This window comes from Benincasa hispida, chromosome 4 (assembly GCF_027475165.1).
Source record: "Benincasa hispida cultivar pf3 chromosome 4, pf3_genome.v1.1, whole genome shotgun sequence".
Lineage (NCBI taxonomy): Eukaryota > Viridiplantae > Streptophyta > Magnoliopsida > Cucurbitales > Cucurbitaceae > Benincasa > Benincasa hispida.
Genome location: NC_143481.1, coordinates 12,405,396 through 12,425,468, shown reverse-complemented (window position 1 = coordinate 12,425,468; position 20,073 = coordinate 12,405,396). Strand labels below are relative to the sequence as shown.

Below are 20,073 nucleotides of genomic sequence, written 5' to 3'. Positions count from 1 at the left end.
CTAACACTTACATCACTAGCTTTGAAGATGCAGTATTGGAGACAATTTTCTTCATCTTAGCATTCTTGGGCATTATTTACTCACTTGTGTTACAAGCCCAACACCTTACTCAAAGTTTTGAGATTATTTGAACTTTCACGTTTCCCCAACTGATGTTGGAGTAAACATCAACTACAAATTGTCTACTTTAGGTATATCTTATTTTTCAACTTTTTTTTTAATACTATAAGTATCAACTTATCACACCTCCACTCTTTAATTTGTTTAAGGTAGGTTTTTTTGTTTTTTTTACACGAACAATGTTCTTCTTAAATAAAAGAATAGTCTTTTACTTAAAGCAAGTTAATAAGTAGTTAGAAATATATTATAAATAGTTTTTTTTTTTTAAATATTCAAATATGTTTTTATTTTTAATAAAAGTGATTAGTTTTTATTTTGAAATTTTCTTAGTATAAAACAAATAATTACTATAAAAAATTTAAACCAAGATATAAAAAAATCAATTAAATTTTTTTAAAAACATATTAATTCCAATTTGTGTTGAGTAATATAATTTTTTTTAAATATAAAGAAAAGTTATTATATTATTATTTAAACCTATATATGTATTTTTCATTTTCAATGTTTACGTGCAACGTAGTTTAAACTAGTATATATATTAAAGGTCTAAACCCAAAATTTCCGTTTCCAAACACAAAAATTCCTATTCCTATGGTACTGATGAAAACAATATACATTACATAGATATATATTTTCTGAGAAAGGTAAATAAAGTATTATATACATTAGTGAAATAATTTTGTAATTAGATCTAAAAAGATATAATTTAATAATTTATTTAGAACGACAAAATATCCCGAGTGAGACTTAGACAGCGGTATGCTATAAATATAAACTCCCTACGCTAAAACAGTGGTCATTTATCAAAAGGAAACCCATCCTCTTTTTCGCCTCCAGTTTTCTCTTCTTTAGGGTTTCTCTCTCAGACGCTTAACAATGGCTGACGAAGCGCAGTATTCATCTGGTAGTACTGATACAGTTTCCAACAAGCGCAAGTACGACGACCAACCTCCACCCATGGTCACTCGACGCCCGACTGGCTTTTCCGGCCCCATCACTTCCCCTTCTGCTGATTCGGCACATCCTCCGCCTCCTTCCTACAACAACGTCCCGCCACCTATGGATGAGATCCAGATCGCCAAGCAGCGTGCTCAGGAGATTGCCTCTCGGTTGATTATCTCCAGCGGTGGCGTCGGGGCCGGTGCTGGACCTGGCGTTGGAGCCGATGTCAAACGTCCGAGGGTCGAGAACGGCGGCGGGTTTGATTCATACGACAAGGGTTTTAGTTCTGGTCCAGGTGATTATTATTTTGATTTTCTCTTTCCTTGAATATTTCACGCTTTTGTGTGTTTGTCGAACATGTATTGATTTTCTAACGATTTAGTGAGGTCGAAGTGAGCCGGGTCTTGTATATGGGAAGAAAAGATGAGAGAACACTTGGAGAAAATCTTATTTAGTGCGAGTTATATTCGTCTTGTTCATAAACTAGGGTGTTTATAAAAAAGGTCCAGTGTTCAAGATTTACTAAATGGGTAGAGAAAATGCTTGTCTTTTTCTTTTCTTTTAAGTGAAGTGGTTTGCACTTTTTTATTGCATTTCGCGTAGCCCATACATGGGGGATTAAATAAACGTTTCTGAATTTCAGTATTAGTGGTATAGAATCATAGATAAAGTTTTCTATCAGTTCTAACAAAGCCTATAGATGCCTTTTGTTTGATATATTTTCCATGATTTTTTTACCTTTGTTTCCTGTATAACTTGGTAAAATTTTTTGGTAATGTATTCTGGTTTGAAAGTAAGAATTGTGTAAATGATTGGATGCTCATTGGCGACCTTGATTTGTGTGGATGCAGAGCTGAAGCCTCACATGTCAAGTTCAGCCCCTTCAGCAATACCTGTTTCCTATGGTTTCCAAGGGTCAAGCAAGAAAATTGAAATTCCAAATGGGAGAGTTGGCGTAATTATTGGTAAAGGTGGTGAGACCATCAAGTACCTTCAGCTCCAGTCTGGGGCAAAAATACAAGTTACTCGTGACATGGACGCAGATCCCAATTCTACTACCCGGATGGTTGAGCTAATGGGTACCCCTGATCAAATTGCTAAGGCCGAGCAGCTGATAAATGATGTTCTTTCTGAGGTTGGTCTTACTCTTAGTTTTTGAACTCTATGGTGTGTCTTGGGGGAGCTGCTTCAATATAAGTGTGTGGTCCCCTCTTAAGACCACATTGGTTCGAATAATGGATGAACTATCACCTTACAAATTTTTCCATTACTAACTTTATTTATTGGCTTTATTTATACATTCCATACAAAATATGATTGCAGTGGATGGTAAGGCTGTTAACTTGGCTTGCAAATGTGTTTGTCTCATAAATTTAACATTTGAAACAGGCTGAATCTGGAGGTTCTGGCATAGTATCACGAAGATTAACAGGCCCTTCAGGATCTGAGCAGTTTGTTATGAAAATTCCCAATAATAAGGTTCTTGTGGCATTTTTTTTTAAATTTTCCTAATATTGTTTGTCTATTTTGAGAACATTATTCTTGTTTATTTTTTGTACTTCTGATTGTTATAATGTTTTTTTTCTAGGTTGGCTTGGTTATTGGTAAAGGTGGTGAAACAATCAAAAGTATGCAAGCTAGGACTGGAGCACGTATTCAGGTCTGTTCTCTCTTTACATAGATATATATTTATATATATTTCATGTGTCTTTTAGAAGGCCTCCCAACCTAAGTATGCTATCATTTTTTAAATTTCAATTGTGCTACTAGTTTTCACTTTTCTAGTCACGTAACATCAAACATTGTTTTGAATTTGGATTATATAACATGATCTACTCTTCTTTTCTATAGGTGATACCATTGCACTTACCCCCTGGGGATACATCTACGGAAAGAACCTTACAGATTGATGGTTCAAGCGAGCAGATCGAGTCAGCAAAACAGTTGGTTAATGAAGTTATCAGCGAGGTACGTTTGCAGATTTTGGTTGCATTTTTATTTTGCCTTGTTGTAGTTGGAATTAGTACCTGGTTAACACCTACTTCCATGGACTTTTGTGTTAATTGTTGTTGTAAGGTGATTATAATGATTTTTCCTCCTCGGCTTTGGTTATTTTTATAACTCGTCTGTTGATGTAACTCTTCCATCTTATTCTGAAACTCCTTTAGTTCTATAAATTCTATGAATATTTAGGGTTCTGCCTCAACACCAAGGTCAACATTAAGCACGTGGTGTTGATTGGCTGTTGAATTATTTGCTTTCCTTTACTTGTTCACTTTATGCTGTGATATGGGAGGAATTTGTTATTCGTTGGCTTAAATTACATCACTCAGTTTTTTGTAAATTATGAAATCTGCTTCTTTCTTTTTTTCCTTTTTTTCCCCCTTCCCAGATTATGTTCCCTATTGTAAACATATTCGCTATACACATTCTTGTTAATATTTACCCTGTTTTATTTGTTAAAATTTTGTATTCTAATCATTCTACATCATGCTGCTGTTTGTTTTTTGGGAGGCAATAGTTGAGATTTTTTCCTTTTTTTATGTTCTTGTTGGACAACTGGAGTCAACTAGAAATTGATTTATTTTTTCCTCCACTAATAGTACTTCTTGCCTCTTCTTAATTTTACTCTACTAATGTAACTGGATCTTCTACAAATTTTAGCTTGAACGCTGTATAGTATGCTCAGCATTTGGTTTTCTCGTTTCTTTAACAATTATTAATATGTCGCCCTTCGTGCAAGTCTGCAAAATTGTTTTATTTCTACTGCTTTGCTAATTTGCTGCATTAGATTTTGACTATTTTAATTGTCAAACAGTAGCGAGGGTTGTTCATTCACTGTGCTCATACTCTTTCGTCTTTGAGGGGGGTCCCTTTATAGGTCTATGGAATCAAATGCTGCTCTGTAGTTTCACTCAAGGAATTAGAAGCATTGGAATATACCAACCTGATATACTTTTGGATCTCTTATAGGTTGAGACAGCTTTTGGGTCTTTAACCCCTAATCGATATGGATTTGTAATTATATCTGCAATTGTTTATTCTATATATCCATTAATGCAGAGATGGAGGACATAAGGTTCTGGGTTTGGAAAGAGGTGAAGTTATTTTACAGATTAAACTGCTTAGTAAATTTTTGAAGAGTGATTATTGTATCAGAAAGATTCCCATTGGTGATATGCTGGCTACTTTGGATATTCAGTTTATCAGTCAATATTACTCTTATTAGGTTGTTAAGGTTATATAATATCTCTCCTATTTAAGATGTCTGCAGCCCATTTGGTATTATTCTTGGTTTTATATCTAAGTGTTATATTATTGGGATTATAGACTGTTCAACCGTCACATGTGCTTATTAATTGTGTATCCTGCAACTGATATTGTTATTGGGAACTATTGTAGGGTTAGGGTTATTGGACCATTAGTGACACCAACATGGAATCCTTTATGTTGGTGTTCTCTCAGCATTGCTCTGGTATGGTTCTGAATCCCATATTATAATGATATAAAGTAATGATGTGGAGAGAAGTTGCAGGTTTATCTGTTGGATATTCAAGGTCGTTAGTAAAATTTGAAAATTCACGTTACCATACTACCATTCTTTTTCTGGTGGTTTAATTTGACGTAAGAGAGTCTCAACTTTTAGTCTATAAAATATTTCTTTAGTTCGTAATTGCCTATTTGCTGAGTACCATTTTTTAAATTATTTCAGTTTAATTCTAGGCATGCGGGTTAACTTGTTATATTAACTTACAAATGATGTATTTTTGGTACTCCCATATTTTAGTGTCAACATCACCTGATTGTTCATATGGATATTCGAGAAAGTTCTTAAGACTACTGTCTTGGTTTAGTGTGGTAGCTATTGTTTACCACAGAAAGGATGAATAATCTAGCTATTAATTATTTTCAATTTTTTAAGACTTAAATCGGCCTTATATTTTCTCCTCATTGAAGAATATTTTCTTGTTTTAATCTTTATGGGCTATTTTTATTTACTTCGGAGGTTATGGTTCATTATCCTACAAAGGTTTGCATACATTGTCAATATTTTCCTTCTCATTATCCAAATTGCTCCTCAGCGTTTTTGGAAGAATTTTTCCTATCAATAATTTGCAATTAAACTCTTCGGAATATAAGATATTTTTCACTTCATCTTCTATTGGTGTCTGAAGATTGGTAGTCTATTGGGTCGTTTAGTTTTAGCTTGATATCCAGCTAATTGATTTTTCTATAGAGGATTTGATAATTGGGAAGACATTGCTTTTGTTGTGCTTTGCTATGAACTTGTTTGCCTTTTGTGGCAATTAAGTTCATATATTCTGTTCTGTAAAAGCTTTTGTAGTCGTCTGGTTCTCTTTGCACCCATTCACTTCGAATAGGGAGAGGTTGAGCTTCTGCTGGAGTAACTCAATAACTCATCATCCAGTACGGTATGTTGGTGTTTTATACTCTTCCTAATGCAGTATAAGCTCCTTTAATCCCTCTACAAAACTGACTATGGATTTTTGCATATCCTTGATTTTCAGATTTGGCATTTTCTTTCCATTTCGAATATGAATGTTGTGCTTTCCTCCTCTTATCATGCCCCTTATTGGTGTCTCACGTTAATTGAGAAAGATTCACCTTCGTTTTTTTTCCATGTATTTTCTCCCAGAATCGTGCAAGAAATTCAGGTATGTCAGGAGGGTATAATCAGCAAGGTTATCAAGCTCGACCCCCTTCAAGTTGGGGTCCTCCTGGGGCTCCACCAATGCAGCAGCCTAGTTATGGCTATGGACAGCAAGGCGGATACTCTGCTCCTTCGTCTCAGTATAACATGCCACAACCTCCTTATCAGGGTTATTCCCAACCAGCATCTGGTGGATATGCTTCCAATTGGGACCAGTCTACCGTTCCCCCAAATCAACCTGCTACTCAGGGAAGTGGTTATGATTACTACAGTCAACAGCCTCCGCAGCAACAGCAGACACCTGGAGGTCCTGGTGCTACCGGAGACAACAGTGGTGGTTACAGTTATGGTCAACCACAAGCCTCTACTTATAATCAACAGGGTTACTCTCAAGATGGCTATGGTGGTAATTACCATGCACCTCAGTCTGGTTACGGCCAGCCGCCTACATATGATCAGCAAGGTTATGGTTCTACTGCAAACTATGGTAATGTGGCTAATGCAGGCCAAGATGGGCTCAATTCATATGGGTCTCAAGGGGAGTCATCACAGACGGTCCCTCCTGCTGCACAATCCTCTTCAGTGAGCCAGCAAGGTTATAGTGCAAATCAACAGCCTAGCCCTAACCCAGGGAGTTACCCTCCACCAAGTCAGTCGGGGTACGGCATGACTGCACCTTCCCAAACTGGCTATGGAAATCAACCAGCTGCTCAGACTGCATATGGGGCTGCTGCTTATGGAGCTCCTCAGACTCAGAAACAGCCTGCAAATCCTCCTGCCTATGGTCAGAGCACTCAGTCACCAAGCACACCCAGTGGCTATGGGCAACCTGGTGCATTGCCGTCTGGATATTCAAGCTCTCAGCCTCCTGCATCTGGGTACGCTCAATCAGATTCTGCTTCTCAACGTGCTCCACCAACCAGTTATGGTACTGCAGCTCAGCCGGGGTTTGCGCCACCACCTTATGGTGTTCCTCCAACAAATCAGCCAGCTTATGGGCAGGCTCCACCACCTTATAGCTCCTCTTATGGTGCTGCTTACCCTCAGCCTCAATATTCATCTGAAGGTAATGCAGGTGGCGCTACTCGTGGGGGCTATGATTCTGCATCGGCTGCTCAGACAGCGCCGCAAAGTGGTGTTGCAAAGGCATCACCAAAAAGTTGATCAATGTATGTGTTTGTTTAGGTGTGTATGTTGCAGAGAACGGTTAACTTTGTTCCTATGGTTAGATTTTATTAGGCCAGGTAGTGTTACGAGACCTCATTAATGCCTGAATTCTTTACTGTATTTGGTTTTGGTATGGTTAAAACGGTTCTGAAGTTTTTCTTACTCTTGCACAACACAATCGTCTCTATAATGCTGGTCTCTAGGCAAACTTTAGGGAATTGAATAATTAGAGAAATTCAATAATATGATTTCATGCATTTAGGATAGTGAACAATTAACCTAAAAGCTATGAAATGGAGCTGCAAATTTTCTTGAAAACAATTATAAATCAGGTGCTAGAAAACCAGCTTTTGAAACGTTATCCTCTATTTTGATCGAGTGTGATAAATTTTTATAGTGAATCAGTATTTGCTCTTATATAAAAGTTATACAAAACGTAAAATGTGTGGCACTGTGAATTTCTATTATTTTTCTCATGTCAATTTAAGTTGAACCCCAAAATCCCAAAAAAAAAGTTCTTTCCCCCCACTCCTGGCTACACCAGAGCTATTCCTATCTTGTATGTTTAAAGGATATTATTCCTAAATGCCAGAAATGCTTTTGGTGAAAGTAACAAGATGAATGCGAGTACTGAACCAAATAACAATTTGATAGCATATTGGAAAGGATCACGATCATCTGCATCTGTTGAGTTTGCATGGGGCGACAAAGCTGTGGCGGACGGAAGAGCTTCAATTACTGCATCAGCCAAATCCAAAATGAATGAAGATTTGCAGTTGAGAGCAGGCACACGCCCCCAGTTTTCGATCCCAGATTCAAGTGCCAAGTGCTTGTACTCCATATCTATTTCCTCAAGAGTCTCAATGTGTTCACTCACAAAGCTGGGAAGAGACACGAAAAGTTATTATAAACAAAACGCCACAAAGGTAGAAGAAAATAGGAAACATGGTAGGAATGCGAGAAATGTCAAACTTCACTGAAAATTTTCCGTTCTCCCAGTCCTCCAAACAAGAAAAACAAATTGTAAATACGTTCAAACAGCATACTGCTTATTAAGAACAGTTGGTTGTTTTAAAGCACAAAACAGTTGGCTTTTACTTTTGAAGAAAACCAGGTTCTACACACATCCAATCCTTCGGGTCTAAGGTTCTCTCCACCATTAAACTTGGATAAGGATTTTGAAATATATACTGGTCACATGATTTAGTCCCGACTACTATTCACTCTAAGATTAGACGAGAACCAAGATGATGAATACGCAACAATATGATCTCCTAGAATTATGAAAATACAAGGAACCAAAAACAATACAATCGATAACAGTTCAACAACCCTTGATGGTTTATGAACAAGGCAACAAGCCATACCTCACGGGAACGGCTAGAAGACTCTTAATACCCTTCTGGCCAAGCTCAACAAGAACTTCATCTGTGTATGGCTTCAGCCATTGTACAGGTCCAACACGGCTCTGAAAATGTAATACACAAACAAAAATGAAAAACTACATGCATGTACTTAGACAAAGAAATAAAACGATAGAACATCTGAACAGTTGAAGTGGCTCAACATGCTTAAGAAAAAGATAGGCAACCAAACCAAGCTTCAAATTTATTACTAACCTGGTATGCAAGAGTATGCTCATTTCCAATTCCTCTAGCTTTCATCTCTTGCATGATTAGGTAGATGCACTCCTCCATTTCATCTTTGTATGGATCACCAGCATTCTCAACATAACTGACTGGAACCCCATGTGCACTAAAGAAAATCATGACCTAAGGTGCAAATGATGCTATATTAAGAACTAATTCACTTGGAGAACCATTGCTGCATAAACTAAAGCATCTCTCTAAAATCAGTTTCAGCAAAAATTAAGTACCTCTTGAGGATTGGCAAAATTCTTCAGCTCTGCCTGAATCAAGTCGGCCATTGACTTAATATACCCTTCTCGTTGATACCAGGATTTTATAATTGAAACAGGCAATGTTGAGAGAGATGCATCTTCCCTGATAACTCATAGTCAACAAGTAGGTATCAGTAATTTTTTTTTATATACTAATATTAAAATCAAAATACTATAATACTGGACAGGATCATCACCTGAACATCTTCTGGAGAACACGAATACTTGACCCAGTTGTAGAAATAGAGTATTGTGGATACAGTGGTAGCACCACAAGTCTTGTTATTGCATCCCTTTTAATCTGCCACAAACAGGAAAAAGGAACCACCATAATGTAATTTCAATATAGTCACAATTAAGGATTTCGAACAATGCTTCAAATACATAGCAAAAATTTGAGGTTACAGGCATATTAGGAAATCACGTGGTCAGTAGTAAATACAAGATTCTCCCCTCCATTTGAATTAGAAGGCAAGGGGAGTAAAAGAAAATGTTACAACGTACTTGCTGAATTGCTTCCTCTGTGAAAGGGTACCAATAGCGCATTCCCACATAGACATTAGCAGATATGTTTTTCTCCTCCAAAGCCATTTTAAGCGCTTGTGCCTGCAGCACGTATCCACAATTTATAAATACGTGAACATTTGTCTCATACCCAATTGGAGATATGCCATAATGAACAAGTTGAGGGAAATAAGAGAGAGGTCAACCAACCTGCTCATCTGTTATTTTACGCAAAGGTGAGCCACCTCCTATTGAAGCATACCCTTCTTTGCTTTTCGGAGCACGAAAGGTAGATATTAATTTTGCCAATGGCTCTTGGAGGAAACGGAACAACCTTGGGAGCCGGATAATATCCTATTTATCATGAAAAGAAGTGAGAATCGATAGATATTGACAAGTTAATGTTTTATTAAGACTAGATACATAAATTAACTAAGATACCGGATCTGCAAATAGATTATACAGAAATGGCTTAACATCATCAAGCGTTTCTGGCCCTCCTAGATTCAGGAGTAGAACTCCAATCTTCTCTTCCACTGCCTGAGAGTGAGATTCCAAAGCAAATTCACCAACAGTGAAAGTTCCTACTGAGCAAAATGCTTGTCCTAGACGGCTTCTCTTCTCAATGGGGCCAGAAAGGTGTAGCCCCTGCATCACATCTCTGTGACCATTAGAACTAGAACAAGAAACCACTAATCCTGTTGACTTATCACGAACTTGCAAACTTCCAGAGGATTTGCAAGAGGAGGACACGCCAGATTTTGGCAAAGAGCATAACCTGAGAATGAAGAACATACATTGAATTCTTAACTTCTATAATAAAAAATCTAGAAACTATTGGAAAAAACCTTCCACTACTTCTGCAGAAAGAAAGTAATCAATCTAAAAACACAAGAACTTACATGAAAAAACTCCAAACCGGAGAAAAAAAAACCACGAATCAGAAAAATTTTACACTTTGAAAAATATTGCCCATCAATTATAAGATTACAAGAACACTCTCTCAAAGCATTACACCACTCACACAAACGAGCTAGTATACCAACTTACTTCAAATTGGAATGATTCGAAAAGTAAGATATATGATCCTTTATAGTGCCCCGACCATCATTTACTTGAACCTTTCAACTGTGTTGGGGCTATTTTGCCAAAACTCAACAAAAACTTCTTAAAAAAATCTGTCATTGTCGTGGCATCTTCGATACAATAAAATAACTAAGAAAGTTCCTTCCCGTCAACTCCAGTTACTATAATCCACAGTCACAAAACTTCACATTGATCGACCTAAAAGGACTGATTCCAAGTTTGCAACACGTAGTAATTTCATCCAATAATCAACATAAAGTTCATATGGGTGCGAAATTTTCAGAGGGTATAAATGATATAAACCGAAATCTACTTTCCAAAGCACAATAAGAGGTGGGTTAAGAATCCGATCACGAATCCGAAACACTAGCAACAGCAGAAGTGATATATTAGAGAACTTACGTTGAAACCCTGTGATCCGAATTGAGGGTATTGGTGTAACCATGAAGCTTCATATTGGAAAGGGCGAGAGAGGAAGAGGTGGCGTCCCTGGAGTCGAAAATTGGAAAAACAATTATCCAAATCCAAAACCCCAGAAAAAATTGAATATACAAATGAGTGAAGAAGACTGGATTCTTAGAGACGATCTTGATTATAAAATTTGAGAAATGGGAAACGTGGAATTCGAAGGATGAAGAAATGGAGAGAAGTCAAAATTGGGGGAAGGAAGGATCTGAGAAGTTTGGCATTGGGAGCGCCAACCACTCTCTCACTATTATATATTCAAAGTTGGTTTCGTGTTGAAGACTCTACGCATCTACGTGTGTGGGCCAAATTCCCCAAGTTTCATTAAATTACATATTTGGCACATATAATTTTGGCGAACTTAAAATTTAATCTCTAGTTGCTTAAATATTTGTAATATATTATAATGTAAAAGAATTTACAAATAAAATAAAATTTAAATTCATCTCTAGTCTACCCGTTCAAGTAGCTAATAAGAGTTTATTGATAAATTTTGTTATATATGCAATTCTTTGAAAATGTTGACATACACTTAATTATTATCTTAAAAGGGTTAATCCACCATAATTACCCTAGAATTTATTCCTATAGTTTGACAAAACTTTCATCATCCCAATTTTTGACAACTAATGTTGACCTTTTTTGTGCAGTTAGGTCAGGTGTCCATTCAGGATTATTGGGATTGACTTTTAGATCAAGGAACCGATAGAGATTTAGAAATATCAGTGGCGATTGCACGACAAATTTAGGAGGCAAGAAACAAAATCCTATTACAAGGAATTTAGGTAGTTAGTATTTTTTTTTGGTGTTTCCATTGTTCACCATATAGTGAGTCGAAGAATACTTTGGGAAGTAAGGATCAGAGATTCACCAATTAGTTGGAGTCTTGGGTTGGTTCTATCTAACTGTAATACATGGAAAGTGAACACTGATGCAGCATGGAGCCCTTCACATCATATTGGTGATCTTGGCTGGGATCTTGGACATGTTCGACAAGTAGTTTGAAAGTAATATCATCTCCTCAAGGGAATAAGTTTATTGAATTCATGATTATTTTAGAAGGTTCATCTAGTGCTCTTTCGTTAGTGTATGGACATGTGATTGTGGAGTCAAATTCTTTGGAGGTAGTGAATTTGCTGAACCATAAGCCATTTAATTTTATAAAGGTGGGGTTCATTATTGGCAATATCAAGTCCTTGACTCAAAGTCATGGGGAGGTCTCCTCCACTTATACCTATCATCAACATAATGACTTAGCACATGCTCTTGCTCAAAAAGCTATAGTGGAGAGCTGTTTGAACCTTCTTAATATTTTCTACCTTAAGTGGTTTGTTTAGATGATATCTAATGATTTTGTTTTATAGTTTTGTTTGATTCTTGTTTATCTAAAAAAGCTGTGTTGGTGAAAATTTAAGTTTTTAAAGAAAAAGAAAAAAAAAACTTTTGGTTGAGAATCCCACTTTGATTTTTTAAAGAGGATTCTCCTTCTTATACTGCCACCTTGGACTATACGTTTGGGCCCCAAGGGGTGCCCATATTTTAAAGGGAGTGAGGATATAATAAATGTGGGTAAGGTGGACATCTCGCGCGCCGTGTTTGGTTGGGTAGTCGTGGCGATTATTTTTTTATTACCCAATAGTTTTGCGCAGTAGTTGGCCTTCGAGGCCTATAAAAGGGTGTCATTTTCTGGTCGGGTCCTGTAGCTCTGTTGGACATAGTTTGGTAAATTCTGGGTTGTTTTATCCTGAGGATGACGTGACACTTCTGTAGAATTGCTTGCACACTTGGACAGAGTCGACCTGTAACAAGTTCCTGTTTTGCAGGTTTCATTTTTTCTTGATGACTGCCGTTCGTGACTGCTCGCTGCTCAGAAATCTTGATCGTCGAAGGGTAACCGGTTCTAACAAGTTGGAATTCATCCCTATTTGTTTAGGCCTCGAGAGAAACAAATATGCTTATGCCATTACAACTTTGGTCTTCTCTCAATGACTTTTTTGATTTGAAGGAATGTTTTTGTAGACAGTTCTATTCACCTCCTTATTAAGGGGTGTTGGCCTGTTGGGGTGGGTGGTTGTGTAGTGTGTTCTGATTTTCCACAAAAAAAAGAAAAAAAAAAAAAGTTGAAATTCATCCTTACAATTTGATGAACTCAAATATAGAGACTAAATTTTAACTTTCTCATAAATTCTTTTCTTCTACTTTTTTTTTTTTATTTATTATTTTTTAATTTTAAGAACCAAGTATTTACACATGTATTATTAGGTAATTGTTTTTTTTTCTTTTGAACAACGATTAATTATTATTAGTTAATTGTTGGAAGTGGAAAAGTTTCTACAAAACTAGCCTTAAATTTGTAAAGGTAAAAATATGGTTAAAATACAATTTTAGTCGGTATATTATGAGGTTTGTTCAATTTTAGTCTCATACTATTAAATATCTAATTTTAGTTTCTATACCTTTAATAAATCTTAAATTAGTCTCTTGATCTTATCTTTAAAGAAATTGACTAAATAATAATAATAATTTTCATCAAAGAGGTAAAATATATGAATATATTTAGAATTTATAGTGAAAATGTGCATATTACAAAAAGTTTTTGAAAAAAATAAGACCCGTTTGGATTGACTATATAAAAAAAATCATTTTTATTTAAATTCTTTTGATAAAAATGTTTTAAAATAAACTTTGAAAGTGTTCCAAAACTATTTAAAATGGTTGCCAAACACTTCAACTTTTAAAAAAATGACTTATTTTCAAAATTAAATCAAACATATCATAAATTTAAGATTTATAGAAAGTACAATGACTAAAATTTGATATTTATAAGTATATAGACTAAAATTGAACAAACTTGAACAATGATATTTTAAAAAAAGATTAAAGACATTTTTTCGAGGAAAATTTTCCAGATAAAAAAAATGTCAAACTATTTACAGAAATAACAAAGAAAATATTGATTAGTGATAGATTTCTATCAGTTTCTATTATTAATAGACACTGATAGACTTATCAAAGTGATTAAAATTTTACTATTTTGTGTAAATAGTTTTCTAATTTTTCAATTTTCGAAAATCTCTCGATGCGATTTTACCATCGCCTCTCACCTAATAACTAAAAAATTTATTCTATGTAGTTTTTTCCTTGCCTAAATGTAAAAAAACAACCAATTGAATTATTCCATTATTCTTCTAAAATTAACTTTTACATATTGATTCGTCCTTTTCACTTTCGTAAAATGTCAAACGTGGAATGGAATATTTTCTATTTTAATCCAAAGAAGTTTCATCACTCAACAATTTTCAACATGTCTCCTCCATTGAGTAGAAAGGCAAGCAAACACATTCAAAAGATTTCATGAGATTATAGGGATGTGAATAACTTCGAAATCTATGCTCCAATACCTTCAGAATTTAATTCAAAATTTCACGATGATGAAAAATAAATAGGGCCAGGTCGGGACGATTTCCCGCCCCGTCCCATCCGGTAAGGAGTTAATTCATTCCCATTACTACTCTTTCTTCATTCTTTTCCTTTTATACATCCCAACTTTGCTTTCTCTATTTTTGAGATCCTCCTAGGCATTTTTAATAAAAATTTAAACAACTTCAATGGAAAATTGTCCAAATTGACCCAAAAACAAAAAATTTGCCTATGATTGACCTCTTTTTGAAAACATATTTGTTTTTTACTTTTTTTCACATGTGAAGTATCATTTTTATCCTTAATATTAAATACTTCTATCTCTTTTTGTTCTTCCCATTCAACAATTAAAAAATGAAAATTCAATGTCAAAAGTAAGGATGTTTTAATATTTTTTTCAATTTAGAAATATGATTGAAAAGAACGTTAAAAAAACGTAAGAAAACGAATAATTAGTTAAAATAGAGTTATATTGACCAAATTACGACCAAAGACAAAATTATCATTTACACGAAAAAAAAGTATCAATTGGAATTATATTTAGGATTAAAACAAAATTATGGTTTGCACAATGGCTGAAATATGTGTGGGTTTGACATGGAGATACCTTTCTTCTAATGGCTTTGTATCCAAGCGAAGCAATCTTCTGCGTACAGAAACGACGCCGTTCTGAGAATCGCGCACTTCCTCTTTTTCTCTGAAATCTCTTTTCGTTTTGGCCATTGTTCTGGAGGCTCAAAGATGGCTTGCTTACACGATCACAGCTGCGAAGATCACGATTGTTCGTCTGATTGGTCTCTTTACAAGAACATAGACCTCCCCAGAGTTAGTGCAAATCTGTCTCTGTCTCTACCACACGAATTTTCTTCTTCGACAATTCATATTACGACTTCGCATCACTTAAAACTCGTTCGTATAATCATTTTCCAGCAAGCAATTTGAAATTTTACAGTCCAGGCTTTGGATTTTAGTTACCTCCGTACCCATTAGCTGAATCAGAATTTCTTACTGTCTTTCTCAATTACACTGCTTAGAAAATTTCTGTGAATTGCAATTGCTCTTGATCCTGAATGAGCTCAATCTTTGTTCCTGTCATTGGCTATGGATGGTTCCTCATATGCAAATTGGGTTTGTCTTAATTAAATTACCTTTTCCCGAGTTGGGTTTATAGCTCAGCTATTTTGCAAGAAGTCAATAATTTATATCTGCATATTTGAAGGAAGTAGAAGAGAATTTGTGCTGATATTTCCATCCTTTTATTCATATTTGAGTTATGCGAGAGTTAAACATGGAACGCAGAGGAAGAACATCATTTATTATGTGTTAGAGGATTTGTAACTTTTTTAGATATTCGTTGCTAGCGCCATTTTAGTGCGAGGTCTTGCAAGCTTAGAGGAGTTTTTCAATAACTGGAATAACTATGAGTGAGATGTTAGCAATGTTGATGGACTTTTCCACTTAACTTTTAAGGCATGAGTAATTCTTTGCGCGGATAGATTGGAATAAGTACTATGGGCGAGGTGTTGATGAAACTGATGAATCTTCCTGTGTATCTTAAGGCTAGAAGAAATGGGTGAGGTTAGATTATGAGTGAATATGTTGAAAGTGCATAATGAACTTGTGTTTCTTTGAGATTGGAAATTATTTAAAGTGCATTACTCATAAAATCACTCTAGCATGCATGGCAACTGCCCCTTCTGCCAACAGCATGTTTCATGTAAGCTTAACAAGCGTGGTTACGTAGTCGTCTCTTTGATAAATGTGGATGGAATTGATTGAATCTAATAAGTAACCTCTATGGGAGAGCTTTGAACTCTTATTGTAGATGATTACATGTCAAACCCACACGTATAATACATTTTTCCCCTCAAAGGAACCAGTGGAGATTTTATTTATGACCACAGGTTCTGTATTTTGTAGGTTTCTGCTTTGAATGAGGCAACACCAGGCAGTGTGAAGTCTGTATTTAAAGCTTGGGAGCATCGGTTAAATTCATCTGGGGTACCTTACCTTTATATCTATGTGTATCAATACCATCTGCCCTGTTTCTAAGATAATGTAGCCTCATGCATTTCATATTTTTATGACAGGATCATTTGGAAAGCAACGATGGTGATCCCGAACTGCTAGTTTTTATCCCGTAGGTGTTTTCTGTACTTCTGGATTCCAACTATTACTGAATACCTCAAAAACATTGAGATTTACTTGATTAACAAGTACAGTTATTGTAATGCTTATTCATTATTTACATGAATATAACAGAATTTATAGTTTCTCAATCATCCCTTTTAGATAGCTCAGGGTGGATATTTATGAAAATAAATAATATATTGAAGATGTAACTTATTATGACTTTCCCATTTTGTTTGTTCTTCTTGTAAAATTCATGCTTTTCCTAAATGATTCCCATATGTACTCAACTATTTCACCTATGTATCCATATTGTTAAATAATGTAAGGAAACGTAGTTTCATGTTCGTACTTAGAGAAAAATGTTTATCAAAGAATCTGTGTGTACGTTGGCTAGTCTGAAACTTCGAAAGCAGTCATGCCAAGAACAATTTTGTTATCTGATAACATCATTTATATTTAAAAATTCATTACCACTTATTTGATGATTAGATTTACATCAGATGTTAAGATTAAAAGCATATCTATCATTGGCGGTCCAGATGGTACTAGTCCTTCAAAGATGCGGGCGTAAGTTTAATTTTCTGAAACTTTCACACACTTGGTTTTGTATGTTATATATTAAGATTTATCACTTCCCTCCCTGCATTAGTTCTTATACGTCAATTTTCCTATACTTTTCATTCCTAATTAGGTTTATCAACCGAGAAGGTATTGACTTCTCTGATGCTCAAAGTATGCAAGCTGTTCAGGTACTGCCTGTCTGCTAATCTGGAGGTTCATGGGGAATTTTTAACACCTAACATATGTTATAATTGTAATGCATTTTATATTATTCTAGGAGTGGGATTTGGCTGAGAATTTGCAAGGAGTACTAGAGTACCAGACAAGGTAAGGATGCTCTGTAGAAGAACATATCTTTGAGATCGGCTGAATGTTTGGATTGATAGCTAAAAAGTTGATCATTATAAACTTTTATGAATAACCATTCTCAGCCTGTGAGTTCTATTCAATGTTATATTACAATTATTTTTTGACAGCTAGTTTATATGCATAATCAGATATTCCAAATTTCAAGGTGTGGCAAATATCACCTTGCATTTTCCTGACAATTATGGTGGTGACTCGACTCAGATACACTACATTGGGTTGAAAGGTGAAGCCACGCAGGTAAAGTTGTTGCAAAGGATCAGTTGATCAATTTGTTAGTTTAAGTAACTTAAATATCTTCATTTTATTCAACAGCTAAAGAGAGATGTTGTAGCAACAATTGTCTATGAAATCACGCCAAATCCTTCTGACCACAAGTAAGTGCCATTTCCATTGATGGACGGTACTGAATATATTCTACTCGTGCTTTTCCTTCAAGAAGGCATTAACTTGGAGTGTTTTTCACACAGTTCAATCCCCATGGTAGAAGATACTGCATTCGTTATAGCTATATATTATCCTTATGAATCTTTGGTTATTTTCTCTCAAAGTATTGTCCTCTGGTTTTGGCCACATCCCTCTACTCAACTTCTTCGAGCATGCCCCTAGATTGAGTTATTAACAGTTTCTTATAAATTACCTATTCTGGGGTTTATCTAGTTCATTTAGCGAAGGAAAGTTCTATTTGCTAATTAGGGTAAAATTTGGGAGTGTCTCAAAAGGGATAAAAAGAGCTAATGCCTACATCTTTGAGACGCTCATTGGACCGAGATATTATTATTTACTGTTATTCTTGTTATGTTTAGGTTGCATCTGAATTTGCTTATGTTCTGTGTTCTATTAATATATTATTTTTTAGTACAACTAGTAGGAAAGTTGGAATTTGAACCTTTGATCTAAAGGGAATGAGTATATGTCAATTACGATTGAGCTAAGTTCACTTTAACTGTTTGTTCTTTGTTATATTCTTGTTTGTACCCTTTCAGTTCCCTTGATGACTAAGCTTGTGCTCATGCGCAGGACTCGAGCCGAAGGTGGTGCTGGATTTTCACATGTCGAATGAAGAAATATTTGGTATCCACCTTTCTGAAATATCCCATCTGTATAATCTCCACTAGATTCTGACTCTTAACTATTTTGAGTTGCATTTACATGCATTTCCTTCCTGCCCTTCTTTTTGTCTAGTAAGTGGAGAATCTCGTCAGTTTCTTGGAAAGAAAGGGACTTTGATGTTGATTAGAAATTTGGAGCTTGACCAAGTAGTGTTTGAACTGTTGAGACAAGTTTCACATCTGCTTAATGTTCAAACCATTTCTAGTTTACAAGTACTGTTTATGATTCCGAGTTTCACCGGCCAATTGTGTTCGCCTTTTGTTTTCTGTGAAGTTGGGAAGAACATGTTTTTTCTTTACTTTCATCATTGAAGTTAAAGTTGGAAAATTGTACAAAATGATCTAAAAAGTAAAAACTTTTCTATGATTGACTTCTTTCGAAAAACTTGTTTGTCATTGACCATTTTAGCATGTGAAATACCACTTTTATCCTCATTATTAAATGCTCTTTCCTCTTATATTACTTACATCTCTTTTGCTTTTCCCTTCCAATAACAACAAAATAAAAAATTCAAAGTTATTTAAAACTAAAGACGCCGTAACATTTTGCTTACTTTATAAGCATGGTTGGCAAGAACGTGAAAAATCATATGAAAATGAGTTATCATTTAATTAAAATATAATTGTATCGACAAAGATATCACAAAAACAAAATTATCATTTGCGCAGGAAAAGTGTGCGATAGCTGATATCAACATATGCGATCGCTTACACGAGCATATGCGATCGCTGACATTAAGTACGCGATCGTTCAATTTTCATTTTGCAATTTTGTTTTGATCATATTTTCGTCAATACAACTCCATTTTTTGTTAAATTATCGCTCATTTTCATACCTTTTTTTCGTGTTCTTTCCAACCATGCATGTAAATTGAATAAAAACTTAAATAAATTTAAATAAACTTATTTTATCTAAATTTAAATGTCATAATGTCATTTATATTAATTATTTTTTTAGCATTTTGTTCAATCTATAAGCATAATAAAAAAGAAAGCGAAAAAACGTATGAAAACGAGTAGTAATTTAGTTAAAATGGAGTTATATCAACGAAGATATAACAAAAACAAAATTGCAAAGGATCGCGCTCCATGATGTAAACAAATTGCCCACCGTGACATCAACAATAGCCCACAATGACGTCAGCCGTCGCACTCCATGATTTAAGCGATCGTCTACCTTTTCTACATACACGATAGCTTTGTTTTTGCCATATCTTCCTTGAAATAAATCCGTTTTAACTAAATGACCACTTGTTTTTATACATTTTTTTTATGTTCTTTTCGATTATGCTTATAAATTGAACAAAATGTTAAAAAATAATTTAAATAAATGCCATTATAACATTTAAACTTAGATAAAATTTACTTTTGGAGTAATAAAGTCAAAGTTTATTTAAGTTTTTTTTTCCAGTTTACATGTTCGAAAAGAACACAAAGAAAAAGTATAAAAACGAGTAGTCATATAGCAAAAACGGAGTTGTATCGACGAAGATATGACCAAAACAAAAACTAAGTGATTGTATATACTGATGTAAGTGTTCATGTATACTGAGGTTAGAGATCACATATGTTGATGTAAGCAATCGCATACATTGTCAACGATTGCATACTTTTTCTGTGTGAAC

General features: G+C 35.0%; 3 protein-coding genes across 6 annotated transcripts; 2 read left to right on the top strand and 1 right to left on the bottom strand.

Annotated features, from left to right (window-relative positions):
* Positions 1 to 853: 853 nt before the first annotated feature.
* On the top strand, positions 854 to 7,063 carry LOC120075307 (KH domain-containing protein). Its single transcript, XM_039028577.2, has 6 exons — positions 854 to 1,357; positions 1,914 to 2,197; positions 2,452 to 2,541; positions 2,651 to 2,722; positions 2,914 to 3,030; positions 5,720 to 7,063. The coding sequence occupies exons 1-6, from the start codon at positions 997 to 999 to the stop codon at positions 6,896 to 6,898; spliced, it is 2,103 nt and encodes a 700-aa protein (XP_038884505.1). The 5' UTR covers positions 854 to 996; the 3' UTR covers positions 6,899 to 7,063.
* Positions 7,064 to 7,249: 186 nt separating this feature from the next.
* On the bottom strand, positions 7,250 to 11,163 carry LOC120075308 (ferrochelatase 1). The gene is made up of 9 exons (XM_039028578.2): positions 10,794 to 11,163; positions 9,747 to 10,083; positions 9,516 to 9,659; positions 9,306 to 9,407; positions 8,999 to 9,102; positions 8,778 to 8,904; positions 8,521 to 8,673; positions 8,269 to 8,369; positions 7,250 to 7,782 (listed from the first exon to the last, which is right to left on the bottom strand). Exons 1-9 carry the CDS (start codon positions 10,844 to 10,846, stop codon positions 7,467 to 7,469), a joined length of 1,437 nt encoding a protein of 478 aa, XP_038884506.1. The 5' UTR covers positions 10,847 to 11,163; the 3' UTR covers positions 7,250 to 7,466.
* A 3,013-nt stretch (positions 11,164 to 14,176) lies between these two features.
* LOC120075033 (PITH domain protein (DUF1000)) lies at positions 14,177 to 18,661 on the top strand. Of its 4 annotated transcripts, XM_039028178.2 has the most exons (10): positions 14,204 to 15,101; positions 16,197 to 16,277; positions 16,367 to 16,416; positions 16,899 to 16,976; positions 17,101 to 17,158; positions 17,248 to 17,297; positions 17,468 to 17,576; positions 17,652 to 17,713; positions 18,357 to 18,410; positions 18,522 to 18,661. In XM_039028178.2, the coding sequence occupies exons 1-9, from the start codon at positions 15,018 to 15,020 to the stop codon at positions 18,397 to 18,399; spliced, it is 615 nt and encodes a 204-aa protein (XP_038884106.1). In that variant the 5' UTR covers positions 14,204 to 15,017; the 3' UTR covers positions 18,400 to 18,410; positions 18,522 to 18,661. The 4 variants fall into 4 exon arrangements, with proteins under 4 accessions (XP_038884105.1, XP_038884106.1, XP_090169000.1 ...); XM_039028177.2 differs by having other exon boundaries at positions 14,177 to 15,101; positions 18,357 to 18,661; XM_090312874.1 differs by lacking the exon at positions 16,899 to 16,976 and having other exon boundaries at positions 14,835 to 15,101.
* Positions 18,662 to 20,073: the final 1,412 nt, after the last annotated feature.

Coding starts and splice junctions, on each gene's coding strand:
- LOC120075033 (XM_039028177.2), top strand. CDS start 15,018: ATGGCTTGCTTACACGATCACAGCTGCGAAGATCACGATTGTTCGTCT. Junction 16,417..16,898: donor GAACTGCTAGTTTTTATCCC/GTAGGTGTTTTC, acceptor TTTGATGATTAG/ATTTACATCAGATGTTAAGA. Junction 17,159..17,247: donor AAAGTATGCAAGCTGTTCAG/GTACTGCCTGTC, acceptor ATATTATTCTAG/GAGTGGGATTTGGCTGAGAA.
- LOC120075308 (XM_039028578.2), bottom strand. CDS start 10,846: ATGAAGCTTCATGGTTACACCAATACCCTCAATTCGGATCACAGGGTT. Junction 9,408..9,515: donor GTAAAATAACAGATGAGCAG/GTTGGTTGACCT, acceptor TACGTGCTGCAG/GCACAAGCGCTTAAAATGGC. Junction 7,783..8,268: donor CTTCTAGCCGTTCCCGTGAG/GTATGGCTTGTT, acceptor GTCTCTTCCCAG/CTTTGTGAGTGAACACATTG.
- LOC120075307 (XM_039028577.2), top strand. CDS start 997: ATGGCTGACGAAGCGCAGTATTCATCTGGTAGTACTGATACAGTTTCC. Junction 2,198..2,451: donor TAAATGATGTTCTTTCTGAG/GTTGGTCTTACT, acceptor CATTTGAAACAG/GCTGAATCTGGAGGTTCTGG. Junction 2,542..2,650: donor TGAAAATTCCCAATAATAAG/GTTCTTGTGGCA, acceptor TTTTTTTTCTAG/GTTGGCTTGGTTATTGGTAA.